This window comes from Aquila chrysaetos, chromosome 8, assembly GCF_900496995.4.
Source record: "Aquila chrysaetos chrysaetos chromosome 8, bAquChr1.4, whole genome shotgun sequence".
NCBI lineage: Eukaryota > Metazoa > Chordata > Aves > Accipitriformes > Accipitridae > Aquila > Aquila chrysaetos.
The window spans coordinates 6,071,133-6,098,463 of record NC_044011.1 but is presented as its reverse complement, the minus strand read 5'-3'; the positions used below and the strand labels follow the sequence as shown (position 1 = coordinate 6,098,463).

Genomic DNA, 27,331 nt, shown 5'->3' with positions numbered 1-27,331 from the left:
TGTTTCTTAATTAATTTCAATTCACAGAAGGAATACACAAAACATGAAATCATACTCTTTCACACTTTCCTGAACTGGCAGGAGAGAAGAATTCCATGCAAAATGAATGTTTCTTGATGTTAGTGCTACCTGAGCAATATTTGCATATCTAAATGTCAGATTTATTATGCCTATATTCTAGCACCAGAAAAAAACTATTAGATAGTCATAATAGATTGACATAGAAAGATTCAGATCCAGCATCCCCGAGATACTTAGAGAGCTCACTGTCTTTTGCCTGAATCTGAGCATTCTAGGTCTAAGGGATAAGAAAGAGAACTCAGTTCTCAAGGTTCCCAAGCCAGGCACCACTCTTCCGTTCTGTCTCCTCCCAAAATTCCAATTATTTCTGTATGTGTGCTGAGTTATGTGGCTGAAGTGGGGGAAAACTTTATTGAGAGTCAGTCTTGATCAAGAGGTCTTTCTAATTCCTTTGCTTCAGACAGTTAAGGTTGGATTTCCATTTTCAGTACTGCCAAATTTGGCTGTGACTTTAGTGACTTCCAGGCACAATTCCATTTTTACTTAGTCTGTTTACAGTTTTCCTCGACAGTCAGTGATTGATTGTCCTGTGTTAATCCATGGTAATTAGCGGAAGGAAAGGAAATGTGCTGAGATGCTTATTCTTGATTTACCTGCAGGAAGCAGTGTAAGCCAGTGTAAAACACAAGCGATTCTGAAGCAGCGAGCAAGATGATACAGAGTAGTGTTTTGTCTGGAGTGCTAAGACATGGCTTTGAAAGGTTGTGGGTAGTTTCAGAAGTTTGGTTATCTTAACTTGTTGCTTAACCAGGAGTATTTTGGTGGTGATGGATAGTCAAATCCCTTGACAGGATTGACTGACCATAATTTGGTGTGTACAGATCACAGCTTGAAGGCAGCTCCTAAGGTATACGGGTGGATTTAGACAAGCCAGAATCAGTTTTCTTATCTAGTTAAGGGAAACTGCGAAGATGACAGTAGTGGACAGAAGTTGGAGTAAGGCATTGTTGAATCAATCAGAAGAAATGGTTGAGGGAAGAATTTGGGTTTTAAACCTTTTCCTGCATTTGGGCATGGAAGAGGAGCACCACAGATAAGAATCTAACACGTGTTTTTCTTGTTTTTTCAAGGACCTGCCCTTCCAACTTAAAGCCAGTATGGCCCATGAATGCAACCAAAATCGTAGACCACCATGACCTGTTGCCAGAAACTAAAAGACCAGTTGGAGCTGTCTCACAACAGGGTTTTTATAGTAGCGAATCTGTATCTGCTGCTGAAAAACAGTACTTGCAAAGTGGTAATCTTGCATCACAGCAAAAAGTAGACGAATGTTATCACGGGTGTACTGGCATAGACCTCGAAGAGCAGTGTCTATACCCTTCTAGGAATGATCATGCCAACTGTTGCAACATGCAGACTAATGAGAATATTAAGACAACACCCATATATCAGAACTATCCATACATAAAAAACACCTTTACGCCCCAAGTTGGGTATTCAGAAGTAATCAAAGACTCAGGAGCTGATGCTTATTCTTATGGAAGGGAGAAGGTGTGTCCCAGAGGAACAGATGCACAGTTGCACCAAAAGCAGGCAGAAGCGTTTCTTCCACAGTTTCACAGATACAATGAAAATGCAGATTATATTAGATACACTGAATATTCTCATGCTAGTAAAGCAAAGCCTAACAAGAGCACCAATTGTAGCCTCCAAGAAAATAAGTTAGTAAATGGAACTACTGAGGCAGCATCTCTGGACACAGAACCGTATACTAAATTATTTCAAGTTAAATCAGGAACTCAGAAAAAAATAGAAGATAGAATTTCAGATCAGCAAAACTTTACATTTCCCAAGGCTGTAGGACTTCTATCAGAAAAACAATTTGCAAATGAAGCTTCATTCTGCACTGATTTTGGGCAAAAATTTGAATATGGACTGAAGTCTTTTGCAGCTTATCCAGGGAATAGTGACTGTGCAAATGGTGTAGAAAAGCAGCAGTTTTCAAAGTCTGATCTTCAGAATTCTGAATACTGTAAATCACTTCCATTATTACCAAACTCAGTAAATCTTTCAGCAGCTGCTAACGTAAGGCCAGCTTGGATGAACGTTCAAACTAAAACCGCTGCTTCTGTCCCCTTTCAGAATCCAAGTCCTTTGCTGAAACTGAATAATCATTTACCTGCTTTTCCAAAAAGTTCCAGTCATTCTAATGATTTTTTTCAGTTACCATCTTCAAATTTCCCTTTAAATAGTAATTTATTTCACAAGTACTGTCAAGAGAATCCTTCATTTTTTTCAAGTCTTGATTTTGGTTATAATACTGCAGAACGAGCTCGATCTGCTGCTTGCATGGAAGCACTAGTTAGAAGTGGAGAAGAGAATGTCATTGAGTATTTAAGTGAAAAGAAATTAAAGCAGCCAAACGGATTCTGTGACAATTATTCAGCTCAGCAGTTTGGGATCATTGAAAGTATGAACAAACACCGTTTCCAGTTGAAGCCACGCAGTAAGCATTATGATCTGGAAGGACAAAAACATGCAGATGGGTTGTTGCAGAACATGTACCAAGATTTAATGGAGTCTCAGGGTCAGCTTAATCTCAGGCAGGGGAGCGGAGACAGCAATGGCATCAATCCTGTGACTTGCCTACAGGCTCCAAGCTTTTCCAACAATTGCGTGATGGGTGACTTTAGACGTAAGCAGCAGCTTGGTTCGAGTGCGTTCCCCTTGAGATCAGCTCATCTATTTGGCCGTTCCATTGTCCCTCTGATGGAGTCTCATGAATTGTTCTCCCATGATGATTTAAAACGCTTCTACCCTTATTTTAATGATAAGATGTATGGTGACAATTCTTTTTCTGGTTTTGTACCAGCATTTGGATTTCAAAGGCAAGTCAAAACCCGTAGTGGGCCTGCCAGCGAACTTCATGTTAGACTCGAAGAATGTTATGAACAGTGGAGAGCTTTGGAGAAAGAAAGAAAGAAGGTAAAAAAAAAAACAACAAAAAAAAAAAACCACAACCTAAATCAATATGCCATATCACAGATTTTATGTAGATCTCGTCCTAATCAGTCCAGTTAGAGAGCATGGGTAATGTTCACTTTTGAGCTGATATGCTTAATGGGACTTCAAAGTTAAAAGAGTTTGCTTCCGTGTATACTTGGGACTGAAAACAGAAGTTTTGAAGGTTTGTAGCCTGGTTGGGAGCATAACTAATGTTGTATTGCATGTCGCACATAAAGCAGGGATTCGGTGACTTTTTCAGTCTTTGTGTTGGGGTTGGGGAAGGTGTGTGGTATGGCTAACAAAGCCATGTTATGCTTTTTTTTTTTTTTAATACAATAAATACAATGCATCTGGAAACTTTGAAAGCAAATCCAATAATTATGTTTTGAATTGGGATTAAACTTTAATCCTTTCAAGAATTAATGAAATTTCTTAGGCCCTCCACTGTCAGTTCTTTCAATGTGGTGTTCTCGCCTCCTGTTTCCCTGAAGTTTTAAACTGAAGATGTATTTGAAGGGGCTCTTTTTTCCCCAGAAACAGAGGCTGAAGAAAGGTTAATATTAAAACACTTGAACTAAAAGATTCCGGTAGTTCTGTATGAAGCCCTACTTAAAGCAATTGCCCTTTTTGGTAATCAGCGGAAGTGTTTCAGGCTACCCTTGGTGAGTGTAAAAGCTGTCTTAATTTAATCAGTTTAGCTGGTATTGAAATTCAAAAACGACCTGGAGCTGTGACTTTCTGAGAGGGAAGCTTGACCAAATGTTACCTGGGAATCGTGGGGCCGGGCCATTTGGCTGTCAGCTTCTCTGTGGAAGCTCTGTTGTGCCAATCCAACAAAAGAAACTTAATTGTCAGGGGATGTAACACGGGTTTTTTTTGCCAAAAGCCAGCTGTTGCTTTGAATAGAGGGGTTAGGGTGACAATGAGCTTGACTTGAGGAGGGGAGATTGATGTCTGGGCTTGCATAGAAAAGTGCAAAAGAGAAAGAGTTGACACGTGCTGAGAAGAGGAGGGCGTGGAGAAAATTAGGCAGCAGCTTTATGTTAACCACTACAAGACAATCTAAGAAATGCAATTTTAAAACAGATTTAGCTAGCTATGTATTGTTACAGGTGTTCCAGAGTGACATAACAATGGCCTGGGAGAGATTGAAATTTGAAATCTTGCAGTCAGGTTTCAAAGTAATTTTCTGATGGCTGAATAAAATATGATTTCATTTTAACAAAAAAAAAAAAAAGCTTTCTGTAGTTTGACTAATCTGTACAAAACTTAGGTTCATTGCTGACTTAAATAATTCTATTTTAATTTTGTGGGTGAGGTCCACATCTGTTTGTTCATTCTCTTTTGCCTTGTAATTCTGACTTGCCTCCATTTTATTCACAGGCAGAATTAGTACAGGCTGTAGTCAGAGTGTGAGAAGACATAGCACTTCTGAAACCCATTATGTTGGCATAATTACTTTAGTTGAACTGCTTTGAGTAAAGCGGTTGCTCACTTAAAACAGGTGACTGTCTTACCAAATGGTTAAATCCCAAATGCTTGAATCCTCATTATCTGCTTTAAAAAAAAAAAAAATCCAAAACCCTAAGGGAAAGACACTGTATATCTAATATTTTTTTCTTGTTTCTGTAATGAAGCACACTTTGCAGCTTATGTTCTTAGGGAGTTATTCTTTTGTTTTCCTGCAGACTGAATCAGCTCTTGCTAAGAATTTCCAAGGGAAAAAGGTTTCCAGTGCTAACAACACTCCGATTCCAAGGCTGACATCAAACCCATCAAGAGTTGATCGCTTAATTGTGGATCAGCTGCGTGAACAAGCCAGAGTGAGTTGTAGGACTTAAAAAAACCAATCTATTGAACTTATCACACAGAACTTAGATTAGTATAAGATATGTAAGATGATCAGAGCAGCTTTTCCAAAAATAGCTTTGTTCTTAAACGCTATGCAGGGAATAATATTTCAGCAGTCCCTGCTAGAATTTCTACAGCTCCAGGTTCACTGCTGCTGTTACCAGGGAACCCACTGAGTGGCTGAGGCTCACGTTTACATGCCAGGAGGATGTGGTTCCTAGTACAAGAGCGTGCATGAGATGCCAGAATCCAGTCATCTAGCCTAACTGCTTGCACAGCTCTAAGGTGTGCCTGCATTTTGAGCTCTTCTGTTTTGAGCAGCTCAGCAGACAAATGTTCACTGTAGATTTGTAGACACTGTATTAGAGGAAGTATTTGTTGGGAGGAAAGCAAGTTTAATTAATGTTTGTAAGACTTTTATATATATACATATGCTTGAGAGTCTTGTATTTTTTTCATGCAGAATGGTTATTTGATGCAACTTCAGCCTGAATTTTTATGTTACTAGTTTGCTGCTTAAGCCAAACAGCCATAACCTGTAGGGCAAGCACGAGTTGTGTCTTTTGAGCTGCCTGTGACTCTGGCCAAACGATCGTGCCAGTGTGCAGTATCGTGCTTCTTTGTGAGGGAGCAGCCTGTGCAGAATTCTGCAAGGGAGACTAGAGGGAGGAGGTGAGAACAGGCAGAGCTTATCTGACCTGCCAGCAGAATAGCAAGGGTATGATCTGGCTCTTCTGAGGCAGAGAGGCCAGAGCCAGGATGCTCATGCTGCAGAAGGAGGAGAAATGTGGGCTGAAAGCGCAGAGCTGAAGCCGGCCCCTGCAAGGGGATGTGGGATTAAAGGCAGCAGCTGTTGTTCTGAGAAGTGCTGGTTCTTGGAGGAACCAGGACTCCTGAGCTCAGTCACTCCCAAGGCAGCAGTGGTAAGAAGCAGTCCTTCTTACCAGTCTCGCATAGGTGAAATAAGCTGTGGAGCCATGTCTGCTTACTGCCTGCTGAAATCTGTCTTGTGGCCTGGCTTTGTTCATACAGCCTAGTAAAGAGTACAGCGAAAGATGTGTTGATAGGCTTAGTGTACACTTCTTAAACTACTGTTTTATGAACCCCAAAAGAACAGTGTTAGGAAGTTTCCACTTTCAGAAGGCTTGCCTGTCCTTGTCCTAGTACTTTAAAACTGCATCTAAAAAAGGACTTCATGTTTTCTAGCCATTTGAGGAACCAAGCTTCAGGGTATAGAACCTCAGACTCTTGTTAGGTAGCAACTGAAAAGTAGTTTTAAGAACGCTTAAAAGCACAGTGGGGCTGTTGAACCTGGATTCTAACATCAAAAAGCTTAGTGATGGCCAAAGAGAAACACTGGTACAAAGGCTCAAGTGGATGTTGAGCTGGCTGAATCTAGGATTAACTCTTCATAGTGTGGAGCATCTAGTTAAATCTTCTTGGTGGTAACACACTTTACTTTGGTTTTATCATTTGAGACTTCCACTTGCGGTTGCTTTCAGTTCCAGAACAAAGCATAGCTGATGGAGAGGTGACAGTAGCTTCCTTCACTATATCATCAGTAGCTATTAAAACCACTTAATAGTCAAAGAACAAACTTTAAACCAGGATCTCCTGCCTGTGGACTGTATCTCATCTCCCTTGTATCTGGGGAGGTGTGAATCCACAGCTCTGTTGTAAATGGAGAATGCTATAGTCACCCCACTGTGGGGTACTCTGAGGCTGGACATTCAGCTTGTCCTGTTGAAGTTCTTCTGTTGTGGACTGGTAATGATTTTTGCCAGAGAGAGGAAATGGGAGCTTATTTCTAGTAGTGAGGCGATCTGTATGGGCTGGGGAAAGCATTATGGTCCCTATTCCAAATACATTGTTTTGTGAAAAACAGTCATCAAGGCTGGGCCTGAAACGTCAGTCCTTATCTCGTGGAGTATGCTCACCCCTAGACTGCAGGGTCTGTGTGTCTGCTGGCTGTTCGCTGGGACCCTGCCACTCCAGCAGTCAGCCTCAGTGTCACTGCTGGCTTGCTGCTTTTCCCAGTGAAGGATCTAAATGACTTGGCAAGCCCTGTGACAGTCAAAAGGGATCAGCTGTGCTTTGCAAGAGAAGGGCAGATTTAGTTAATGCCTCTGAGTTGTGAGTGGAAGGAAGGGTCTCTTGGGAATGCAGGATGAACTTCTGAAAAACCTGAGGGGACAGGAAAGAGAGCATTTGAGCCTTTGGTGGTTCCTGTTGGGTTGCTGGGGCAGCCCAGTTTTGCTGACTTTTGTGGATTTTGCTTTTAGACACCTGGCACTGCTCCCAGGCTTAGTATAAAGAACATAGGCATTTAACTATCAGCTGTGGATCCCACTGGATGAGGTTGTGGTACCTGAAAACAAGGTCTTCAGAACGTAAGTCCTTTTGTGGATGTGGAAGTACTATTAAGTAACACTGGGAAATGACTGTTAGGTTCATCTTACTTTGTTTCACTTGCTTATGTAATCCTACTATGCCACTCCTTAAAATCTGGCTTTTTCTTCAGAAACAAATCTAGTGATTTTCAAACAATCTTACCAGTGTTAGTTTCCTATCCTAGTGGCTTATTCCTCAGTTGTTTGTGTGAAGTTCTCCCTTCGCTTTTTTGTAAACTCTTAGCTTCCTTACAAATGTGAAATGTCATTTTTTGAGTTTATTGGTTGTTGCTGCTGTCACAGTAACTTGCGCAGTTTATTCCTGCCTATGTTCCACCCCCTGCCAGGCTTTTGCTGGATCTAAGGGAGAGCAGGACAAGTCTGGCAGTGGGAGCTTGCTCCTTCCTGAATGCTCTCTCCTGAGCCCTTAGCAAGGAGTGGCTGCTCTGTTCTGCTGTTGTGGATGCTGTTATCAAAATAACTGTCTTGGCCAACAGCCTCCTCTGAGGATACTTGGGGCAGACAGGGCAAATTGTCCTAGTTAAAATGCCTTTGTTAGCCACCCTTTCTTACGTTTTAAAAACTCCATGTCAGTCCTTTACCTAGGGCAGCCTACAGTCATTCTGTTGCAAGGAAGCATCAAGAACTTCATTTTGTACTTTGCTCCCAGACCCTCTGTTTCTTCTTTTTAACTTGTGGATGACCATTAATCATCAGGCTTATTTATAGGTCATCAAGCGTAGCCATTGCCCAGTGAACTTTACAATTTCGGAACTTCTAGTTTTATCTCTTTCTGCAGACCACTAACCAGGTTCTTCAGTGGTCTGTGAACCATGGTTGAGGAATCACTCACCAAGGGGAAATTCATAGTAATGTGACTGTTGTAAGATAAACAAGACAACAAAGGTGCAGATTCTCAATTGACTAAACAAAACTGAATTATTTCTGAATGCTTGTGCTTGATATTCTCTGAAAGAGTTCCTTTAGTGTTGAGTAACCATCCTGAAAGTCAGCCTACACGTGTGGTTCCACAGCAGCTTCCAGACTGAGACTGCTGCTTTCCCACATTGCCAGTTGCTTTGCACTGGCACAGCACAAGGAGATAATCTGGGTGAAAACTGGCTGGTCTTTGTGGGATTGGTTTTCACCCATATAATTGCAGGAGTGCTGATGAAAGGGAGGACTGTAGTGGTCTTGATTCAGAGGAATGCACATTGTCATGTCCTGTTACATGGTGGTCTCAAAGTTGTATATATCTATTATTAACTAGTAAGCTGAGTGTCCTAATATTGGGGTATTTTAGCTTTGCTGTTGTGCTGTGCACACCCAGGTATTCTACAGCTTCAGTTTTGGAGAAGAAGAAATCCTAGGTAAGAATTTAAATCTACTTCAGCTATAACTTTATGAACTGTTCTCGAAATGGTTATCATTAATCTGTTCTTCCTAATCTAGTTAATTTTCTTGTAAGTCTAGACGAGTATAGTTTGAACTCCTGTAACGTGTAAAATGTTCATTAGGTTGTGACTTTACTTGGAAAAATGGAGCGCCTTCGCAGTTCTCCCCTTCATGCTAACATTTCTACTGCTCTTGATAAACATCTGGAGGTAATTCATGTAGTGCAGTCGCGTAGAAAAGATGAAATTGTAAATGCTTCAAATCGACAGAGGCAAGGAGCTCCCAGATGCCAAGATGACAGAGGTATAACTATGCTTACATACTTTTATAAGGTAGCTGAAAAATTCTACACATGTTGCAAGTCTAAAAAAAAAAAAAGCATGAGGGGTTTTGTATTAAAGTTTTAATTTATTTTTCAGTGTCTAGAGCTTGAGAAAGGCAGACTGTATGGGTTTTAGGTGATGGTTTTGAGAGGATACTAAAACTGGGTTATAGAGATAAATGGGTTAAATCAATTTGGAGTGCATTTATTCAATTAATAAACTAGCAAGTAATGAAATGGTAGTGGGGTTTTTTTTTGTAATGCAGTTTGGGATTGGAGATGATATTAAGCTATTGCTTCTTTCTTCTCCCTGCCCCTCGTATTCCTGTTCCCGTCACCCCACTAGCCCTGTCTGTATTTCTGTGTAGAACTTCTTTGGTATCTCCATGCTGAATCTATGTAAAGAGACCAAGATGGCCTTGCATTATGAATGGATTTCCTCTTCAAGCATGTTCTGTTGTAGATTGACATAAAACACAAATCACATTTTGGATGGATACACAAAAATATATTGGTCAGAATGTTTTTATTCTTAATGGTATCCAAAATATGCAGAATATTCAGCTTAATCTTTCACTAGTGCACAGGCAGAATGGCAGATTCCGTTCTCTCTTAGATGTGAGTCAGAATAAATTCCTGCTACCTGTGACACTCTGACCTACTGCTTTGTGTTGGACGCTTTCTTACATTTGAGTCCTCTGTTCACTTCCTGCCTTTCTTTCCACAACTGAATTAGATGGATTATCTTACTACTTTGGGGTATCCCATCATGCACTTCTGTAATTCTAAAGTTTACTTCAAAAGATAGACTATAGCAATTTTTCTTTTCACCTATTCACTGTCATTCTTGTTTCCCTTTACCTTGATTGAAAATTATGTGACTTGTTAAGACGAAGGGGGTTTGGGGGGCATTGAAGCCCATGAAAATAATTGGTGCTAGCTTAACTTGGTGCTACTTCTTAACCAGATCAGTGAGCTCTGGAACTGAGTAGTCTGGGAAAGAGTAGCTGTCAGACCTCAGGATCTGCTCCCCGGTCCAGCTGCTTTGAGAAGAGAAGGGAAAGAAGTGGGCTTTGCACAATGTGTTCTGATTACTTAACTAGAAGGGTTGCACTTTCTTTGTCTACCTCTCATCCTCCATACTGGCTGCCTCCAAGGTGTGTTAGCCTGTTGTGGCAATTGGGGAGGATTTTTCAAACAGTAGATTACTGAATGTAGTAACTATATTTGCTGTATGTCTGGGAAAGCCTTGAAGAAAATACCTGAAGCTGTGCATCTCCTCTCTTTGGCAGAGCTTTCTTCTTGTTAATAGTTTTGTTTTGTTTGAGAAAAGGTCTTCCCTGGCCCAACCCTGTTTCCACAGCACCTTTCTGTTCCATCTGATCTGATATTAAGTATCTGTCTTATCAGGCAGGACCTGTCTATTATGTCCTCTATTCCAGGAAGTTTGATTTAAACAAAATTCATACGTGAGCCATGGTCTTGTCTTCTCCCAGCTCCCCCACTTTAGTTGCAATGCAGATTTGCTTCAGTGGGAAGCAGATGGATCTGAGCTGCCTCATATCAGTTGTATTCATGCACAACGTGGGTCTGAAAAATTCTATTACACACTGAAGTTATGGAACTGTATGAGGTATCTGGCAGTTGTTTGTAAATGTTTTTGACTGCTTAATGAAGTTCTGGAAGAAATCACAATGATCAAAAAAAGGGTTTTACGGAGTGCCACCTGTCACCCAGAACAACCATCAAGCCTTTCAGGGCTGTCTGAGCATACCTCTGCTTTGAGATTGCCCTAGATTTAGTTTTCAGGATCTTTCAGAAGGATATAGCTGTTACAGATCATCTTCTGAGGGGAGAAGAGACCTTTTTAATGTTTGTAACTCTCAGGCACTGCATTTAGCCAAAGACTTTAAAACAACCCTTCCTTATTACTATGCGATTTTCCTTTCTTCAGTGGTAGTGACCCAAATGCCAACCATATCTTACAGCTCTGAGATGCACATTTATGTGTCACTTGTTTCTTAGCTGCTTCTAGGCAGTCCAGATGACACCATTCCTGTGGTCTCTTCTGGATTCCACAAAGCTTGGTGTGGAAATTGGAATTTTGAAAATATAAGACCTGATAATCACATCCTCCCACTGTGTTTTCTATTCTTTTATTTCTCTGGAGTTATCCTTCCAAACACTACCTTCTAAAATTCTTTGGATAGCTGACACTTGTGTTGGACAAGTGGATTTTCATGGTGATTCTTCACAGTTACCTAAATCAATTTTGTGTAGCACTCCTTCCAGCTGCTTTAGCAGTGGTAACTGTAGAGGAATCAGTCACTCTGTGCAGGAGGAAGGAGGGATGTCTCAGAATGAGTTTCACAGGAACCAGCCTGGGGAGTGAGAGCCAGACAAGCTGGTAAAGAGTGGTGGTGAGGGGATAAGGTTAGGTCTTCAAATTCTGCCCTTTTCTGAGGCACCCCCAGTACCTCCAAGAGGGGCATGCTTTCACCTGGAACAGTGAATCCAACAACATTGGTTGAAGGTGGGTGCCAGGTTTTTGCAACAAAATGAAACTGCACTCGTGCTTACTGAGTACAAGCACTTGGAAGAGCAGACTTTGACTTAAAGTCTTCCACTGCTCCCAAATCCCATGGAAGTGTTTGAGCAGGGAGGCAAGTGCACACGTGCTTTCTGTGCAGCCCAGCGTATGGCATAGTGTGAACCAGCTCCAAGAGGAGTGAGTGTGCCCCTACCCCAAAATAACATGCAAGTTCTGGCTGAAGACTCCAGTGCCTAGAAGAAGGTATTGAATTTGTTTCTTCACACACAGGCTGGAATTAAAATCAAAGCATTACCTATGCATTAAGTCATTGCAGTTGAATAAATGGACCACTGCACCACCTTACTCTTTATTTTAAAGTGGTGGGAGTTGACATGTTTGCAGAACATGATCTGTATGCTTTAATAAAATGCCATAAATTAACTATTCCTTCACCTGGCTTAATTTCTTGGGTAAGATGGGCAAAGGATCCACTTTGTGGATGTGGAGGGCTTGCTGTGAACATTCAGCAAGGAGCTTGCACAGGAAGGGGCGAGATACCTTTAATATGTGTGTACATGGAATAGTTTCAAAACCAGAGCTGACCATAAGGCTTTATGTGCTTCTGATAACAGGTGACAGCTAAGTAGGACCTTTAACAAAATAAGTACCTAAATTCTATGTACATGCCTCTTTGTATGAGGGCGTAAAAATCACTACTTTCTCAGATTCAACTTCTACAATCTTACAAAGAGACAGGCAAAGTCGGACACTAAAAAGGGGCTAAGAAGTTCTGCTCTTTTTAGCATTGCCAGGGTGAATTAATCCCAAATAGTGCTTGCTGATGACCTGTGTAATAAAGATTAAAATGCCGTTTCCTCCCTGCAGATGTGTTTGCTCTTGCTTTGGCAATTAAAGACATGAGCGTAGCAACACGTAAAGCACGTACAACTCTCTGGTGCGCGCTCCAGATGACCTTACCGAAATCTTCAGCTGGAAAACTAGATCCAGAGAAAGCTCTTCGGGAGACTGAGCAACCTGAAGAAAAAGTGTGCGAAAACACAAACAACTGTGGCATCCTAAATCAGAGGGCTGAAGTAAGCAAGCACTAATGAAATACCAGTTGCATGCAAAAATACACTCTGCAGTGTGTATGTATGAGAGATGATTGATACATTAATTCTTTTTAATTATTTGTAAAGTTTGAACTACTAATATTCATATTTAAACCTGTATCTTGATGAGAAGTTGAATTTGCTTTAAGGGCTCTCGGGTTCTACTTAAACTGTTAACATGACAGTCAGCATCAGAATATTGTAAAGCCAAACTGGTGAATGCTAACTTAAAAAATAATCAGACTAATTAATTAACAGCCAAGACATTATTTAACTTCTGCAAGGGAACCCTGGTGTACAACTCTTCTGATAACTTCTTTTAGTTTTGCTTTAGGAAATAGGTTTCAAAATAATGAATCTTAAAGACTGTAGTCTAATGGGGTGTCCGGTTAGTATCAGATAAGATTGTGATGTAAAAATGGTTTCCTTATCGGACTAAAACCTGGAAACAGGAGGAAAAATGCTAAGAATACCCAATATTCATGTAAAATTAAATATTTAAAATACAAATATTTATGAATTTGAGATTTTAGAATCTTAAGTTTGTGAAAGGAGATGCACCGGGTTCTACTAAATTACTGGTATGACAAAATTGCTGTTGTGAAACCATGCAATTTAGTAAATGTGTTCAAATCATTTGGGCATGCTCTTGGGAAGAAAAGAACCTCTGTTTTAAAGTATTTAAACATAATCAAAATATAACATGCACACAGGATTATCCTTTAAAAAGCTGTGCAGTAGCTGAAATAATGAGTATTATTTTTAATACCTTCAAAATGGGAAGAGGTATCACAAAGTTCTGAAATTTAGGTTTTCTTGAAGTTACTCTTTCACTAGTTTGGTTTGAAATTTGCTTGTCATATTTTAGACTTATTAGTTTACCTCTGCATTTTTTGACAGCTATTAATACTTGGTGTTTATCTATCTGCATATCTTAATCTGTACGGAATATAAGTAACTTATTCACTGATACAAAATATTGGTATTATGTGGCTCAGGAGATAGGGGGTTTTAACACTTCTAGCATCGTGTTTATAATGTGTGGATTAAATTTATTTAGCTGTCCTTGCCTAGATACCCTGATATTTTAAATGTCTCTGTTCTTCCTCCTTCTGGAAATCCTGATATGCAAAAGGTGTGATTGCACCACATAAATTGTCATTAGATGATGTGAGAAGGAAACCGAATGAGAATGCAGCAGAAAGTGGAGTAACCATTTTGATCACTGAAATGACCAAAAGCACTGCCAGAGTGAGTTCATTGGGGCAGGAGAACAAAGCGCATCTTCATACCACAAGTCACTGTATTAAGATTTGTTAAGTTTAACCTAGGCTATGTTGATGTTAAAAGCAATGCTGTACTGACTTCAGTCTGTCTGATAAGAAATAAATTAGCTTTTGTTGATGAGCAGTTGTTCTGCGCTTGTCTTCAGTCTCAGCTCCTAGAACTTGATCTGTTAACGAGGACTGTAATTTTCAGTTAGTTATTGAAGTATGTTGAGGTATAACACAATGGTGATACTGAAATTACTCTCTCATAGAGAGAAAGGACTATAACTTTAGACAAACCATGGGAAAATTCTATCAGTGCAGTGAAGCCAAAGTGGTGGATTATTTTTTCCCTGCAAGTATCTCATTAGTTACAAGCTCTTCTGTACTGCCAGAGAAAGCTTAGGCAATGATTTCAGTATCCGCAACTGGAAATCTTAGCAGTCTGTCTGGAGTATTCCTGCCCTATACATTTCTTGGTGTTGATGGAGTCAATGCACTCCTGAGTGTCAGTCCAGCATCAGCATTCAGTTCTCCAGACACAACGTCTGCCTCAGCACTGAATCAATAGCAAAAATTACTGATGCTCGGTTACAGCAGCTCTGGGGTTTGAAGGCAGACCTGCAGCCTCACAAGCTGGGAAGCACCAACTTGTGCTGAAATGGGCTCACAGCCAAGGGCAGCTTAAACCCTTTGAGTGCTGTTGATTCCTGTGTCTGTGTGTTTACCCAAGACTACAGCACGCTTGCAGGTTGCCAACACCAAAAGCTGGTGAAGCTGTCCTGGTGAGATGCTGCTGGATAGTTGTGGTCCTCCCACTTTGCCCCAGGCTACCTGCTGAAAACCTTTGTTCCTGTCCCTAAAATGGCCTTTCTTAAGTGCAGGAGTGAACTGTTGGCTAGAGAGACATGACAGACTGAACCTTGCAGCCTGTGCAGGGTATGAATGGTACCAGCAAAGGTGATCCACCCATCTGTGAGAGGGAGTACCTGTGGTCCACTTGCGACTACACCCTTCTTAAACCCATACACACTTCTGTTGAATTTACACATTTTGGCACATGGGGTGTAACCTTTTGTTTTTCAACTGGCTCTTGAGCTGGGCAGCGGGGGTTCAGTTCCTGTCCTGAGGAGGTGAATGCAGCTCTTTGCTCTGGTGTGCCAGCACCTGTGCAGATGGGCAGCTCCAGCCTGTGGCTTGCTTTCCACTTGGAAGTAGAGGCTTGGGGAAGTTCAGTACCAGGTGTCCGGCTTAGGAACATGGGGGAAAAAAACAAGACTGCTGCCAGCAGGGGAGGGCAGCTGTTGCTGCCTGAGCAACTGAGGTACCAGTGGAAGTGTTAGATGGCCCCGAACAGCCAGCAGGTTTCTCAAACCTACGTGTGGCCCAGGTGGCTTCAGGTATGGGTGCTGAGCCACAGCTCAGTGCCCTCACCCAGCCTCAAGCCCAGGGGTTGTGTGAAGGGCCTCAGGTCGCAGGAGAAAGTGTGAGCCAGCCCGCAGTGCTGGGGCTGGAGCAGGCCCTGTGCAGCAGTGGTTCTGCAACACCCTTCTCCCTCAGCAGCTACCCCCCACCTCCCCATCACGCTGCAATCCTGCACACTGGCAGCTGCCTGAACCACCCTGAAATGTGACACTGCAGCCAGGGCCCACTGCACCACCCCAGCCCTGGGGACAAGCACAGCTTGTTCACTGCCCTGCAAAGCCCCAGGTAAGAGGTGAAGGGAGGCACTGCAGCCTTGGGAAATGAGGTGTGAATAAATGAGGACCAGCACCACAGCAGCAACAGGTCAGCCCTCAGAAATACTGCTGCTGGGTAAGGGGAAAGTGAGGACACAGGACAGGCTGGGGGAGAGCCCCCACACCACACCACCAGGCACCGCAATCGCTAACTGTAATGTTTAGACAGACAGAGAGGAACCCACTTCTTGGCCAACCAATTTTATTATTCAAGTCCAAAGATAAAGCAGTTAGATACTCACACTTGCAGCAGCTAATTAAACAGGAGGCATGACCCTTTAATCAGACCAGTGCTGAAAGCAGGTGATGAGGACAGGCACCACCAGCAGCTCAGGAGCCGCCTGCTGCTAGAAGCGCACCTCACCAGCAAACCACAGCCAGAGCACAAAGCAGCACAGGGGCGAGGCATGCCCGTTCCTTCTGTGCCCCTGAAAGTGCTGCAGCTCCTCCTTCACACTCAGTTTACAGAAATTAGTGTTCTCTCCAGAGGCAGGTGACACCATCACGAAAACGGCTGGAAACAGCAAGTAACAAGCCCTTTGGGGCAAGAGAAGCATTCAGCCCCCGCAGACAGCTCCCACTTGCAGCTGTGCCTGGTGAGAGCAACTGGCTTGTAAACCCAGCACATCCAAGTCGCCTACAGCCACTCAGCACTGAGCCTGCATTAAAGCATTCGCCCTGGCAACTGCCATAGAAATAACAGTCAATGTTCACCCACATGAAACATCAGGGGAGCACCATTTTCCAGCTACCGGCATGAAGTCTTAAAATAGTGTAAGGACTCGACCGATTTGCTACTGCTGCGGCTGATGCTCAAATCAGCACAGCCTTTACCTCACCAAGAGCCTGTGGGTGATGCAGTCTCGTAGCTGCAACTCATATATATTTCATAACGTTTCCTTTCTCTTGCTGCAAAACAGCACTCGCCCTCGCTGAGGTCAGCCAGAACGAAGACATAGCATTGTTCATGGCAGCATAAATACATGTATTTGTAAATACATTTTTCAAGGCTAGTGTAAATAAATTCACATTCACCCTGTAGCAGCATGTCCTTAATTACACGTCAGAAAGGGGCTCTGCTCTGTTCTCAAATCTTAACACGCTGTTGCTGCAAACCAAGGCCGGCAGGAGGACGCAGCCAGCTTAAAAGCCCTCTCCTACATCTTGTTTTGCTTTGCTTGAAGTGGCTAGAAGTAAAAATCAATCAATTTAAAGACACGGACATAATCACTTCACCGTTCTTTGGTACAGACATTGGCCACAATAACCGACTGGGACATCTGACACCACAAGCACATGGCACGCTTCGAGTTTAGGAGGTGCTTGAAATTTCTTTTCTGCTATGTAAAAAAAAAAAAAAATTTTTTTTAAATTTAAAAAAAGAAAAAAGGAAGCGCTTCCAAAGAACCACTCGCCAGCCACGTGCCCAGAATTTCTGCTGCTTTTTAAACACACACCATATTTGTCATTAATTTTATCCCTTGAGAGTCCAATTGGAAAACCCCAGCTATCGCTTCCGCTCGCCTTTTTGTGTCCTTTTCTTCTCCTTTTCCTTCCGCTCCTGCTTGGCTAGCTTATCCTTCTCTCGCTGGAGTTTATCTTGCTCTTTTTTCTTCTGGAACTCATCTCGCAGTAGCTCCCGTTCCAGCTTCCTGGCATTCAAGACATCCTCCACGTTTGTGTTTCGGAACAGCGCTGGTGGCATGTTAAGGGCAGACAACGCTCTGGCTGAAGCCACACATGGGCTGGTTTATTCTACCCCCCTCTTCACCTTCCTCGCGAAGCAAGTAAGGAATTTGGGAACGAGGAATGGAGAAAGAAAAAGGAATCTCTGCTTGTTTTTCTAAATAGAAAAGTCATGTAGAGTAAATACATGCTCTCTAGGAAAGGATTTTTTCCTAGAAAAATCAAGTTGCCTACAGGTTCTTAAGACTGATATGTAAAAAAAATTCGTAAAACCTCTACAAACCTAATGGGAAGAAAAATAACACATACAGCACAGCTTCCTCAAGTGGATTCGTGACAGCTGTGTATATGACATGTATGTTTTTACATATACATACATGTACATATGTGTATATATCTGCAGACACTGTGGTTACAGCTGACACCCCCGAGACAGGGAGCTGACAGCCAGCAGGTGCAAGGCACCCCAGTAGCTCCCTAACAGCCGGTCCCAGCTAATGGGGTGGGAACAGTGCCGCACAGCACTGGCTGGGGCAGCTCCGCCTGTCCCCCCGGCCAGAGGAAGACTGCAGACATGGGAATGGATGAGGCAGCTCATGCCAAGGATCACCACGGTCTCGTGTCCTCCCTCCCGCAGTGACTAGTGGAAAACGCTTTGGGAATAGCATGAGAAAGAGCAAGTGGGCGTCTCCTCCGCTGTCTCTCCCTCCTAACCGTCAACCTTCTTCCATCTTAAACCTGCCAGCTGCTGAGCTCAAGGAATGTCCCAAATTATTGTGTTGAGAAAAATATGGGATACTTGGTCCTTGTCCACCATTAACATTCAGCTGCACCACAGCCTTATGAGTGTTCACAGTAGTTTTTGTTTCTGTTGCACTTCTAGTAATTGCTGATGTGATTTACCTCTCTGGACACTAGTTAACATTAAGAATTATCCTTATTAATAAGCATGTTCTGTGAAGCTTCAGACAGGGTAGAAGAGGGAAGGAAGGAATAGAGAGAAGAGAGAATGATGGGATCAGTCTCAGCTGTGCACACAGGGCAGGGAGCAGATGGACCTCTAACTTTCATTATGAGCAAGGTCAGGCTACATGAAAAGAAAAATGAATCACCAAACTTAAAAGGTGGCCCTCAAGAAACAGGGAGTATCAACATGGATAAGGATGGATGGGAAGCTCACCGTGGAAGTTGCCTTCCTTCCAAAAAGCCCGACTCATTGAGAATTCAAAGGATACATTTTTCCGATCCAATATTTACTGCTGTTGCAGTCGATCCATCCTGTTCATCCTCACCAGTGAGAGAATTAAGGAAATATGGACATCAGTAATTAACTTGTGCCTCTAGACAGTCACACTTAACTCAAAACATGTCAAATAATAATTTTATCAAGCCACAAGGAAGCAGCTAAAAATTAATGCAGACAATCAAGGACCAGGCAAGCACAAACCCCCGTATTCAGCTCCCTCCTGCTGCTCAAGTGCCAGGTACGATTCCCTCCTATTCAACTTTGCTCTTCAATGAAGAACTTGTTCTTCAGCACTATGAAGAGTTAACTTTAAATTCTCCCACTCTACACATACTGTCTCTAAAGAGGATCTTTTCCACAGTTTTCTCACCAGAAAGCAAGACATAAATTCAATACATAAACTACTGTGCACAGCTACCAGGAGGTGATTCACTCCTCTTCCGCAACACACCTGGACTGGGCAAACCTTACCCAGCCAAACACATGTTGGAAATGGCGGAGAAACATACTTAAAGGAGATCTGCTTATGGCACTCCACAAACTAGGAGCTTCCATGTCTTTTTCCATGGAAGTTATTCTATCATGGAGAAGGAAGACTGAAAAGTTTCCCCAGTTCTCCCCACCAGGCACTGCAAAGCTGGGAGGGCATTGGTTTAGGAGATTTTTAATAATCATTGTCCTTTAAAGCACCAAGTCTCAACTGGGTCAGGAAAAGGATATTCTTCCTCATCCGTCACATTGGCATACTGGGCCAGGAGGGCAGCTTTCCTCTGCTTCTCTTCCTGGGACACCTCCTTTGGCTTCACCACAATCTTGGCCTGCTTCTCCATCATGCTGGCGATGGCTTGGATCTCATCTGGCAAGGAGAAGACTCAGAGCATCAGTCAGTCCCTGCAGACATAGCAGCGAAGTCCCAGCTAAGAGATGCCACACGCCGCTGCTTCCTAAATCTGCAGTCCCCAAAAGGCACCATCCCACTGTCCCAGGCTGCGTCCCATCTGCAGGGAGGCAGCTGTCGCTGGGGGCAAACACGCAGAGCTAAAGGGAGAAGCCTCACCCCCTCCCCTCCTCCCACGAGCCTTCTCACAACGTCACTAGTGGTGCTGTCAACGCACAGAGCACAGTGAGCCAGCCATTTTGGGGAATTCAGTCTCAGACTTGAGAGAGCCCGAGCTGCTGAAGAGCCACCGAGGGGATGGTTCAGGCCAGCACGGTGTCTGATGCGGTGATGTGACACCAGCTTCTCCTCACAAGGAGGAATTCCCCCGTGCTGCGCACAGCCATGATCAGATGCTATTTTTCCTGGAGCAAGGGAAGTTTCACAATGAAACTTTGAAATAATAAGACTCTTGCTAATGAAAATCCATTTTACTCCCAATTGCATTGTCTTCTGGTTAAAAGCAGCTAAATATGTTTGTTTAACTACGTACTTAAAACCACATCAAATAGAAATTCTGAAAACCCAAAGTGGCTGATGAGTTTAATACTCTTTCTTTTCTACCTCCCTAGGGAAACAAACAGCTGATTAACCTTTCAACATGGAAGTTCTGCTGCCCATTTCTTAAAATTACATTCGGGTTTTGACACCAAATTTTTTTTAGTTTGTTAATAACTTATCCTCAGGATTCTGTTATTCTGACTTCATTGGGGATTTATCCTTTTGTGGAACCACAGTGAAATAATTAAATCCTTGCACTTCTAACCACCTAGACACATACTGCTACCTTCTTTCTGTGACAAGTAAGAAAAATCCCTGCAGGTAACCAATGGTATGAGCAGGAGGAGTCCAGCAGCAGTTCCAGCAATTCCAATCACATGTCCCCAAAAGAGAGATTTATTTTATTTAATGCACAGAATAGCCTAACTTTTCCCTGTCCCCAGCCAGAGGCAAGGTTAGGCCAAGGACAGACTTCAGTGAATTTTCAGGGAAAGCCACTGAACCACTGCGTGGTTCAGCCACCTCATCTATAAAGAGGAGGTGAGTGGTATTTGTGAAATGCTGAGGTTTAGACAAGAAAAGCACTATATAAACACAGGCCTCACCATAAGGGCTCACTGGGAGAACTACTTCTAGAATGACATCAGTCGGTGACAATATTCTGTTTGCAACCAGAACCAACAAAAAAATGCAAAGCAAACAAAAAGCAGGATTTAGCCAAAAGGGATGTTACATTGTCACAGGCTACGGTTAGGTCCGTGCAGTTGGAAGATGACTAATTGATCCATGTAGTATGCTTAAACCAGCAAAATCTTTCCAGCATATGACTTCATTGTACTCCAGAGCTCTGCTCAATGACCAGAACAAGCCTCCCCCGATGAACAAGAACAAGACGGAGGTCTTCGCTCCCGAGCCAACAGCTGAAGATGAGGGATGAATTCAGAGAGGGTACAAAGAAACAGTGGGGCTATATACATGACTGGGAAAGGAGCAGCATTAGTATAGCAGCAGCAGCCTCACAGAGCTTCCCCCCGTACAAGCATTTATGGAAAAAAAGGACAGTTTTAAGAGAAGATTTTGAAAGAGGAAAATAAGGATGCTTTCCTGATGTGTACTGGGGTGAGCAGCAGCAGAAGGGACAGCACAGCTCTCCATAGGTGCAGTTGTAGTTGTATTAACAACACCTGCTTTCCAAACTAGCATAAACTGAAGTAGCATAGGCATTTTACATCATAACAACTGCATCTACCATCAGAGTGCTAGCTGCCATCGCTACATTGCTAGCATTGAATGGAGAGAAAGCCCTAGGTGTTTTGCGAAAGGAAATTGAAAAAATCCTACAGAAAAAAAAAAAAAAGAAGAAAAAAAAAAAGAGAGCTTTTCCTCTGCAGGATTATGAACCCAAAGAGCAGCAGAATCCTAGGGACAGCTAAACGTGAAACTACTCATCCTCATTTCATATTTCAAGACAAAACAGCAAATAAGCAGCAATGGCAATGATAAGCAAGTCAGATCTGCAAACATATTAGCAGCATTGGTGTTAACTCCTAACAGGACAAACACACAGTTCTCATCTTGGGAAGGCCCTGCAAATTACTCATACCACAAGGAAAGACACACCGAGCAGCGACACTACCTTCTTTTTTCTCTTTGGCGTCAACAGTCTGAGATTCAGACCACTTCTCGACTACTTCCCTGCAAACATCGTTTAAGAGATCTTCTTCCTAGTAAGGGAAAAGAGACTTCTCAGTCTTGGAACAAAGTTGGTCTGCTTTATACAAGCATGAATCAGATATGAAAAGTACCAGCTGCAAAGAATCCGAACACCCAGCATTAAGCTCATGATACAGCTTTTCACACGACATCTACTCATTCAATGCATACACGGGACTTTGGTTAACCTGGGACAACACAAGTCATGCAATGCACTTACTTGTTGACACAGCTCAGGACTAGAGAATGCCTTGACCTGCTAGGCAAACACAAGGTGTCAAGGCTGCCATCCAACAGCTCTGCACCACGCCAGGTGATGCCGTATCACCGCAGCGGTTTACTTTTCACGATACAGCTCTAACAACACACACTGGTTTCATAGTGGCTAGCTCTGTAGGTGCAACAGCCCTACAAACACCGAAGAAAGCCAATCAGGGTATCTTTGCTCTAGAAATCTACTGCTCAGCATCATCTCTCTTCTTGAGCAAGGCTGCAGAGAAGCTACTCAAAGGCCACCTCCAAGCCAATCTCAATAACGTAAATAAACTAGACTGGATAAAACATGGGTCAGGGCCAGTATGGAGCTGAAACCACTTTGATGGTACTGATAGACCATCTCCTCCCACCAGCAGGGATATTCTTGTCCCCCTTGACCTGCCTGGAGCATTAAACACAATCTAGAGGTGGCAGTGGAATGCATCCACACTGTTGCTCATTACTGAGGAAGACTAAACTGCAGGGAGAAAGGAAACGCACCCAACCAGCACCAGGACGGTATTCCCATCACCAGATCCTTCGCTTGTGGTGCTCCACCATAACTAGCTCTCTGCCCAGTGCCTACGTACAGCTTCTCAGGGGACTGATCAACACCTTAATTCAAGTTCCAGCAGAGGACAGGCGACACACTACTCTACCACATCTCAGCACTTGCGGTCACAGCATTCCTGTAAGAACTGCCCAATAGGTGAGTTCAGAAGCTCAAAGTTCAGAAGAAGTACAGAAGCTGAATCCAGGCACGAAACACAATCCTGATAAAAAAAAGTGTTTCGAAGAGTTACAACCAGGAGCGCTTCAGTGGGAAGACATATGTGTAAAACAGGCAGAAAGTGTCAACATTTTTTTATTTATTCTGCTCATTAACACTAAATGGGGTTTGCTTAGGAAAAACCAGCAGCAGAGAGGCAGAGGCACTTGAGTAGAGCTGATACCAAATGTAAACTAGGTGGCCAGGGACACCTGAGGAATGAGCCAGCTGGGACTGAGAAATCCTCTTCCCCTGCACCTTGGCAGGTCTGGCCAGTGCATTGCAGCTATTAATGCTCAGGCTAGATCCGGGCACTGCCTGCAAATCCTTACAGTCATACTGCTCTCCTGGGACAGCAGCACTGCACTCAAGCAGGGACAAATCAAACAGCAAAGCAATGGCGACTTCTTACTAGAGCTGTTCTGCCAGCCTTGACCATCGCCTACCCTGCCTATGCCAAAAGCTAGCTCTGGCAGGCAGAAAACCTGATAAACTCTGCCTAGAAAAGAATTTCTTATACAGGTGTGTAGAAACCAGACCTCCGCCATCTGCCCCTTTCCCCACCTTTCACAGCCAGGTGTGCAGGAATTGGCATTTCAAAGACAAGCACACCAATACCCTGCACACAGACTTTCCACCAAAAAGAGACCAAGTTCAGGATCCTCATCTTGAAAATTTGGGCACTAGGTACCTAAAAAAAGCACCTTCAAGTTCCAGGGCAGATTGTCACTGAAAACAATTACCCATCCAGCAGAACAAAGCTCACCTGCATGGGGGACAGCAAGAAAAGTTGAGTTCTCCACAACTGTGGGACAGACGAGGAGATAAAAACATACACAAAAATCTTCCCACCTTTTGCTCCAATACAAATAAAGAGCAACTCAGAGTAAAGTCCTCCTACCCTGAGCCTACAACAGCTAAGCACAAAATTCTGCGTGTAACAGGCAGACAGCAGGAGAACTCACACGCAGCCATCACACAACGCAGCCAAGCACCCAGATCATGAGCACAGTTCATGGCTGTACACACAACAGAACAAGGTCCCCAGGTTGCGGAGGACATGCTACAAGAACAAACACACAGGATATTCAAGGCTGTGAGAGGAGGTGATCTGTAATCAGAGAGGAGGTGATCTGCAATCAGAGAAACAGCAGAAGGACGAAGGATTTGCAATTCCCACTGATATCAGACTCCATTTTAAGAAGTCAACATGCCTTTAACAAGAGTAGATCCAGAGGACAGGATGATGCCTAATCTGCTAAGATCAGGTATGAAAATGGGTGGTTTAGGTCTGGAAGAAGCCACCGACCCCACTCCCACCAGGAGATGACACTGGGATCCTCACAGGAACACGTGCTGGATGAGTGGACCAGCAACGAGGATGAGGTGCACCGAAACATCATTCGAAGTGCCAGTCAGAGAGAACCTTCCAGCCCTCAGACACACAGTCATGAAAAGGTAAGGAAAATCAGCATGGTTCAAGGACACGGAAGACATGAAAGTTTTTAAGTGCCAGAAACACTCATAGTAAAAGGATCGTCCTCAATGGATGGGCTCCCCTGCATGCAGGAAATACTGGCCTGCTGGAATCAAGGCTGGCAAAACAATAAGTAACTTTATATTAAGCCAGGAGAGAAGGCTGGGAGAGACATACTCCTTGGGCACCTGGTTTCAGTATGCAGAAGGAAGAAAATCAGGCAAGTGATGATAAAGGAATGGCAGCAAGTGGGAAGGAAAATGAATGGCAGAAGATCTGCACAACCTTCTAACGAGGGTTTGAGCAATAAGAAACAAATCAGGTATTTCTGTATCGGGGGAGGAAGGCCTATGAGGGGAGAACGACACAAAAGTGAGAGATATTCTAGCAATTCCAGAAACAATGAAAAAACAGCCTTGGAGCTAGAGAAAGGAAGAAATGAAAGACAAAGATGACAGCATGTGAATGGACATGAATGAAGCAACAGAAAAGAAACACAACGGGGCAGCCTGGGCAAAACTAAACCATTATGGAAGGAAGCAAAGAGTACTTCTGCCACACAGTGTGGGGTATTTGCTGTAGCACCCTTCCATCTGACTGCAGTCTGGATGGAGACCTCTAGCAGAGCACTGACTTCTGTGCCTCTGGGAGATTCGTTCCCCACGTATAAGAGTAAACACTACTAATACTGGCGGAGTTCAGAGAGCTGAGGATGCAACTACCAAATATTTTCATCAAGTATTCCCCAAACAAACAAGAAATGATGTTGGTTTAGACGTTAGTAAATACAGACAAAAATTAACTATGGAAAATACAAGGGAGACAGATTCTGTCTGGTTTAAAAGAGAAGACCTGAACAGAAATAGATCTCAGTTCTAAGTTTCTTGATTTTAAATGGTTACATCTGAATAAACTCAGGGAACTAATGCATTACATTGTCAGGACTGAGGAACCATGGGCATGAGTGCAGAGGTCACCTGAAATTTATTTTCATGAGGGTTGTCAAAAACAAACAAAGAAAAAATTACCTGGAATTTGTGTATAGAACAAAGATAAAAGACTTGGCAAGAAAGGCCCCAAATTAACCAAATAAAAGATTGTTTCAAAAGCCAATACAGAAATAAGCATAGTCTCTACAAATAAAAGAAAAAGAATGCACCAACTAAAAAAAAAAAATTAAAAAGTTTGAGGGTTCAAGAGACAAAAACATTTTACAAGAATTGCAGAAAAATCAAACAGCTCAAAACTGCAAACGAAGCAAAAGTCAGCTGTGACTGTGTCACAAAGAAGAAAACGAAGAGAAGAAAGGGGGCTGTGGTACAACACATACAGGATAAAGACAGCCCAGAACTCGATGAACACAAAAACCCTGCACTGGTTCTCAAACCATGTGGCAGCACACAAGAAGGGTAACTGAGCACTAAAGAGAAAAGAGGAAATATCAGAACATAACGCAGCCTGCTGCGGGGCAAGGGACAACCACCGCACTACGTACCTCAGAGCTCGGAAGGAGCAGGCACAGTGAAAGGCAAGGCCCACCTCAGGCTTGTGAGTCTGCAACCGGTGTGGTCAAGGATCAGACACAGGTTCTGCCTTTGGTGGTGAAATGAAGGCAAGTTAATTAACCTCAGCTATTTTAGAACAGCATTTTCCAAAGACATTTTGCTCTGCCCCTGACACCAGCAGGATGCACCATTTGCTTCTCCTATTATTTTAGGCACAAAGCTACACTACTGCAGTTACGCTTCTTTTACTTACTGCTGGTGCCCCAGGGTGGGGAAGGGATGGTGGAAGGCAGCAAAGAGGTGCTCTGTCTTTTAGGAAAACCAATTTAAAATGGCATGCAGTCAGTGAACAGAAGGAATTACGTGATATAGTTACCTATGATAACAAAAAGCTGATTATAACAACCAAGTCCCTTTGGGTTTGTGCTCCTATACAGACGTTTTGGGAGGAAGTCAGCAACAGCTATTGAGCAGACTGTTAATCAACAGCAGCATGCACTCACTATTAACGTTTTACACTACAAAACATCCATTTATGCAACAGTCTGAGATACAGATACTGTAAAAACCCTACAGCTCCCCAAAAAAGATAACTACTGAAGAGAAATTCTTTTCTGCACTCTCCTAACTCTCTCCCAGAAGTTTCAGGGGTGGGGGGAGAAGCAAGCCTCTGCCCACACATGGCTGACAGCATGGTTAATCTCTGTCCCAGCTGGGAGACAGACTCCAGCTCCAGCCTGACGCAAGGGCCTGACTCCTGGAAAACAACACCGTGCTGCGAGGAACAAGATCTGCTGGACAGCAACCAGCATCTAACACAGCTACCGGTGAGCCACTCTAAAGGATTTGTCGTTAAAAATCAGCTCTTACACCACACTTAGCCACTCAGCTGGCAGGCTGAACCCTGTGCCCTCCGCACAAACAAAAACCGACCCTTTTCTTCCCCCACACGAACAGCCACGCTCCACAGCGGCTGCCAAAGTTTCCCATCAGTCTCAAAACCGGCACAAACCCCTCTCCCGAGCAAACAAAACCCCCGAAACTCCGAACACCTGAAGAGCCCAGGAGGACCCCCGGAGGTGTTGGGGACCCCCCCGGGGAAGGCGGTTAGCCGCCCCAGGGCTTCAGGGGAGCGACTCCCGCGCGTCCCCCGCGGTTCTCCGGGCCCAGCGAGGCCGCGGCCGCCCGTCGCCTCCCGGCGGCGTGGGGCAGTCCCAGCGGGGAGACGGAAAGCTCAGCGGTGCGGACCGGGCGGCAACACCCGCCGGAACCAGCCCCTCACCCCGGGCGGCGCGGCCCGGCCGCCACCCAGGGGAACCCCCCGCCCCGTCCCTCACCAGGCAGGCGGCCAGAACACCGCGCAGCGCCTCCAGCCGCTCCTCGTCGCTCTCCTCCTCGCGGAGCAGCCCCTGGATGTAGGCACCGTAGACGGCGCGGTCGAGGCCCAGCGCCTCCAGCCGCGCCGCCAGCCAGGCCGCGAAACCATCCGCCACCTCCCCACCGGGCGCCGCCATCTTGGAGCCGCACCGCCTCCGCCGCGCATGCGCGCGCGGCCTCCCGCGGAGAACGGGGGGTGGAAGGCGCGACGGTGGCCGCGGAGGACAA

At 43.9% G+C, this 27,331-nt stretch overlaps 2 protein-coding genes across 2 annotated transcripts; one reads left to right on the top strand and one right to left on the bottom strand.

Moving 5' to 3' along the window:
* The first annotated feature begins 298 nt into the window (after positions 1–298).
* MEIOC (meiosis specific with coiled-coil domain) lies at positions 299–14,037 on the top strand. The gene is made up of 5 exons (XM_041125587.1): positions 299–1,304; positions 2,894–3,006; positions 4,716–4,850; positions 8,786–8,966; positions 12,404–14,037. Exons 1-5 carry the CDS (start codon positions 1,214–1,216, stop codon positions 12,625–12,627), a joined length of 744 nt encoding a protein of 247 aa, XP_040981521.1. The 5' UTR covers positions 299–1,213; the 3' UTR covers positions 12,628–14,037.
* A 1,785-nt stretch (positions 14,038–15,822) lies between these two features.
* Positions 15,823–27,276, bottom strand: CCDC43 (coiled-coil domain containing 43). Its single transcript, XM_030022664.1, has 5 exons — positions 27,064–27,276; positions 21,644–21,731; positions 19,290–19,425; positions 18,559–18,617; positions 15,823–17,332 (listed from the first exon to the last, which is right to left on the bottom strand). Exons 1-5 carry the CDS (start codon positions 27,238–27,240, stop codon positions 17,145–17,147), a joined length of 648 nt encoding a protein of 215 aa, XP_029878524.1. The 5' UTR covers positions 27,241–27,276; the 3' UTR covers positions 15,823–17,144.
* Positions 27,277–27,331: the final 55 nt, after the last annotated feature.